Below are 5,317 nucleotides of genomic sequence, written 5' to 3'. Positions count from 1 at the left end.
TGCAAGTTGGCACCAGTCCTACATACTGTAGTACTCCAACGTACACGCCCACATTGCTGCCATCCACTGCGGCAGTGCTGCTTCTGCTGGTGGGCCCCACCTCGCTCCGCTGTGGGGCCCACTTCCGGTGGGGGCCAGAAATTATTGCGCACAAGACCCGCAGGCCCAATGGCGAGCCGCCACGTGTACCCGCGCCTCCCCTCCCCGGCCAATCGGGAGGCCTCGTCCCTCTGGGATCCACCTGTCGGTGGCACAGAGACCTCCCCACACACGCTCGTCTCCCACTACACGCCCCCCCGCATATATTCCCGTCGCCACCACGGCGCAACTGCGCGACCGGACCGACCGAGACCGCCTTGTCTCCTCCTTTTCTTTCCCTACTTTTTTTTCTCCACTCGTGTGTAGTGAAAAAAAAATCGCCCACTTTAATCATATTCCCTCTGTCTCAAAATATGACTGACGATTAATTTTAGCAAGGTCTCAAAATTAAAGTGTAGTATTTTTATCGACAAAATCATTTTTCATATATTCAAATGTTAAAAATCTAATGGTAGGAGTACTAATTAAATTGACATTAACCTAATTGCCGGTCAAATTCTGCAACAGTAGAATCGCACCTTTTTTAAAAAAAATTTAGCACGGAAGAAACTAATATGATTAATTAAATTTTGCATAGTACCGGTACTGTGTTGGATAGTTGTACGGAAAAGGCTATACGTACTAACTTTTTCTTACTAAATTCTTACTAACACTGATGTGTCATGCTATGAGTGCATCTAGATTTTTTTTTAACCTCCATCTACTTAAATCAAATGGTTGAGATGATTGTTATAAAAGTTTAGTAAGAAAAATTTAGTACATTTAGCATTGCTCAGTACTAGTGTTGTGACTCGACTCCAATAATAAAATAATAATATTACTATTCCATCTATTCATGTCCTTGCGAAGCCAAATAGCGCTGAGGCTACTGCTTGCAGCAACAATTCTTCCTTTTCTATTTCCATATATAGAAACACCAACCTCCTCATTTCCCCCCTGACCCCAACCCCAAACCCACTCTACTCTACTGTGCCTCACCTCTTGCCACTACTATTTCTAGTAGTCGTGTATCATCATTTCAGATATCATATCGCCACCTCTCGTTTTTTTAATAATATCAGCGGCGAGCGAGCGAGATGGACTCCCCGTCGCCTATGGCGGCGCAGGCGGCCGACCTGTCGCTGACGCTGGCGCCGTCGGGAGGGGGTGGTGGGGGAGGAGGAGGCGGCGGCGGTGGTGGGTCGTCGTCGGCGTGCATCGACGGCAAGGACGTGCGGCTGTTCCCGTGCTTGTTCTGCAACAAGAAGTTCTTGAAGTCGCAGGCGCTGGGCGGGCACCAGAACGCGCACAAGAAGGAGCGGAGCATCGGGTGGAATCCCTACTTCTACATGCCGCCGACGCCGCACCCCGCCGGCAATGCCGCCGCCGCCGCCGCGGCGGCGACGCCCGGTGGGATGTCGTCCGTCACGACGCCATCCGGGAGCTACGGCGTCGTCGGTGGTGCCGCCGTCGGGGCTACTGCTGGCGTTGGGGGCGGAGGTGGAGTGGGAGGGGGGCTTCTCCCGGCGCACGCGTACGCCGGGCACGGGTACGCCGCGGTGCCGACGTCGTTCCCCATCGCGTCGCACAGCTCGAGCGTGGTTGGCTCCGGTGGGCTGCAGTACTACGCTGGTACCGACTGCGGCGCGGCGGCGGCGGGTGCGGCGAAGACGACGACGACGGCGGCGGCGGCGGCGACGGCCGTGGCGGGGAGCGAGAGCGGCGTGCAGGTGCCCCGGTTCGCGACGCACCAGCACCATCTCCTGGCGGTGGTGAGCAGCGGGCGCGCGATGCTGGCGGCGCCCGACCAGCCGGGCGCCGGGCGCGACGACATGATCGACATGCTCAACTGGAGGCGAGGCTCCCACGGCCCCACCGCCTCCGCCGCCGCCACCACGCCCTCCCCGGCAAGCACCACCACCACGCTCACCACCTTCGCCAGCGCCGACGGCAGCAACAACGGCGAGGAGAACGAGGAGCTCGACCTCAACTTGAGCCTCTAGCTCCCACCACCACCACCTCCTCCTCCGCCGCCGCCGCCGCCGCCGCGCAATCCAAGAAGGCAAGGTCAATCAATCGCCATGTTCTTCTTCTCCAAGCTCCACCTACTCCTCTTCCAATTCCTCCTCGTGTGTGATTAATCCCCCTCTTCTTGCTGCCTGCGTACGTACTCCTTAATTAATTAGCTCTTAGGGACGTTAATTAATCTCAGTTCTTGGCTCTCTTCTCCTCTCCTCTCCTCTCCTCTCATCTCACTTGTATGTTAATGTTAGTACTCCTTGTAATCGATCAATCAGTCCTCTTTTTTTGCATCCTTTTTTGTCTTCTTTTTCATTTTGCCGTCGATTTCTTGGCTTCTCTCTTCATTTTACCTTTCATGTTTGCCTCTGCTGCTGTATATATCTGTGACTGTCTCTGTAGTCTGTACTTGGATGGCACTTGCAACCAACCGCATTGCAATGGCCTGCAGAGGCTCGATGGTCACACTGTTCATCTCATGCTCGAATCGCCATTGACATGTCCATCTACTTCTACTTCTTCTCATCGTATCAAAGCGTTTTCTTTTCTTTTCTTCTCTGAAGCCGTGAGTTTTCTCTGGTTGCAGCTGCATCTACGTGCCTGTCAATCCATTCAACTACGTTCATATATTCTCCTCGTTGCAATTTTTTTAATACGTTTTCTCATACTGTTCATGGACCTGGATAGATTAATATCCGTATACATATACTGTACATATTTGGTGGTACTAGTGTATCTATCTATCGTCTGCTGCACTAATTCATCATATCCAACGGCTGTGACTGCTAGTACTAGCTCTTGTTTGTTTGTTCGATTCTGTGGCTGCAGAATAGTAGCAGAAGGATATTAGACAAGAAGTTTTCAATTTTTTTTTACATACGTCATGCAAGGTGAACGTGCATACTACTACGGTGTATGGTAAAGAAGGTGAAGTAGTTGCTGGTTTTTACTACTACTGTACTATTTTAATCCTTGTGTGTCCCAAAACTGTTGCTGCTGTTTGGCGTACGTGTGCATGTTGCGTTTTGGTGACATGAGATGAGATGCAGGTTTGGGAGCGGTGGGTGTTGAACAGTGATGCAATCAATCTCGCTATGTATATACTCCTTCTCGTGCTACTGACATGTGGGGACATGGCATGAGTATACAGTAGTAGTATACTCCATGTGTGTGAATGTTCAGGTCGGTGTCCCATCGCGTCGGATCGTGTTTCACAGTTGCGAGAGCTTTTTCTTTATTTTTGGCTACTGCAACGCTTTCTCTCTTCTTCCTCTTTTCTGCCATGAAAGCCTACTATACGACTAGTCATCTCCTGACTTGAAAAAAAAAACCAGAAGAAAAGGCGAGAGAGAGAGAGAGAGAGAGCTCCTGTTTCGAGTTATGGTGAGAGGTGACGCGACTCACGCACCGGACGGACAAATCCGCGCCGTCCAATAGCCAGCCAGCCAGACCCTCTTTGCGGGCCCCACCTGTCAGCGCCACGGTCCAATCCCCGTGCCCCGGCCCGAGCCGGATCGTCTGCGCGCCAAAGCCCAAAACGACCCTTGGGTGGTTCGACCGGTCGGGTCGGGTCGGCAAACTCCCACGTGAGCCGTTAGATCGGGTTGTCAGGCGATCACGACCGTCCATCGCGAGGGCTCTCTGTTCTTTCCGGCGGTTAACAGTAGCCATCCGGGAAAGCTACGTCGACGTGGAGGAGGAGGAACATGTCGACACTTGCATATTCCGAGACTCGTACTCGCGTACTAGTACCGAGTACAGTACTAATTTTTGTTCGTACGTACACGTGGGCGATACGGCCAGCTATACGTACACTCGTACCGCCGCACCGCGCCAATACGTAGACGTACGGAGTGCCGGGCCCACCGGTCGGCGTGTGTGTGTGACTGCGGCTGTTTCCGGCTGGGGGCAGGAAGCAGCAGACAGCGGCAACCGATCTGGTTCCTCGCCGTCTGCACAACTGGCGGGGACGACGACAGCGTGGACACGACACGCGCATGTGACCGCGCCCCACCCTCTGGGGCGGCGGGCCCACCTGTCAGTGCCTCCTGCTGTTGCGAGCGCGCGTATAATTAACTTCGGTACTCCTCCGAGCCAATGCTAAAAACTCGTCCGTTAACTTTTTACATCATGTTTAAACTATAAACAAAATTTTATGAATATTATTTATTTTGTTGTGATATATTTTACTATTGAAGAAACTAGTATGGCGTATTTTAATACACTTATTCTATTTATTTAAATAATATAAATGATCAAAGTTGTTTCACAAGTTAAGATTTTTGTCGTGTACTAAAATCTGGAGGTAGTACTAGTAAAATTATGGCGCTGATGAATGGTGATGACTGCCGGAGCCACAGCTCAGAGCTACTGCCACCAGCAGCCATTTTCAACTCAGCCGCAGCCAAAGCGAACAGCCCGTACATTAGGAACTTTAAATTAAATCATAAAGTTTAAGGGCCTACTATTTGTTTGGGAGGAAAACCAAGGGACTCAGGGGCTGTTTAGGATCCCTCCTATCCAAACACCACCTCATATTTCTATGGATTAATATCTACTAGTGTCATTTGGTTCATAGGAATGTAGATATAGGAAAACCAAATAAAAATTTTCTTTCCTACAAGTTGTAAAGAGAAAACATAGGAAATTTTCCATTCACTCAAACCTATTGAAAAATTCCTATATATTGAAGTGTGCATGTTTTCCTATTCCTATATATTAATTCCTCCAAAACAGATAAGTCTTAAATGTTGGCTATTGCTAATAATAATCTACTACTCCCTCCGTCTTAGAATATAGTAGTAATATAGTACCGAATATGATGTACCCTACTACTACGGATACGGATATAGGCCAGAATACGTCTAATCCGATACTAGATTGCTATACTCTGAAAATTTTATTTTTGATAATAATATTTCAATCCAACAATCTATCATCTTAATGACTTTCTCGGATTTAATGTATGACTCTTCATTCTTCCACATAAGATTGGCTATACGGGCATCGAGAAATGTAAATATTAATGAATCGCTTGTTCACGAGGAATGACTAGTAGCATGTTTAAATGGATGATAAGTAGAATTGCTTATCCTTGGTCTGTGTGGCAAGATGAAATTTAACCATGAGCTTTTGTTTTCGTGTCCAACTTTAATCGTCCGTCTTATATAAATTTTTTACGGTTTATATTTTTATTGTTATTAGATGATAAAATATGAAT

General features: G+C 48.9%; 1 protein-coding gene across 1 annotated transcript; it reads left to right on the top strand.

Annotated features, from left to right (window-relative positions):
- Window positions 1-1,123: 1,123 nt before the first annotated feature.
- On the top strand, window positions 1,124-2,390 carry LOC4334350 (zinc finger protein GIS3). Its single transcript, XM_015773316.3, has one exon. It carries the CDS (start codon window positions 1,176-1,178, stop codon window positions 2,079-2,081), a length of 906 nt encoding a protein of 301 aa, XP_015628802.1. The 5' UTR covers window positions 1,124-1,175; the 3' UTR covers window positions 2,082-2,390.
- Window positions 2,391-5,317: the final 2,927 nt, after the last annotated feature.

This window comes from Oryza sativa, chromosome 3 (genome assembly GCF_034140825.1).
Source record: "Oryza sativa Japonica Group chromosome 3, ASM3414082v1".
NCBI lineage: Eukaryota > Viridiplantae > Streptophyta > Magnoliopsida > Poales > Poaceae > Oryza > Oryza sativa.
This window is presented reverse-complemented; position numbering and strand designations above follow the sequence as displayed.

Excerpts from the sequence above, each read along its gene's own strand:
- LOC4334350 (XM_015773316.3), top strand. The coding sequence starts at position 1,176 with ATGGACTCCCCGTCGCCTATGGCGGCGCAGGCGGCCGACCTGTCGCTG.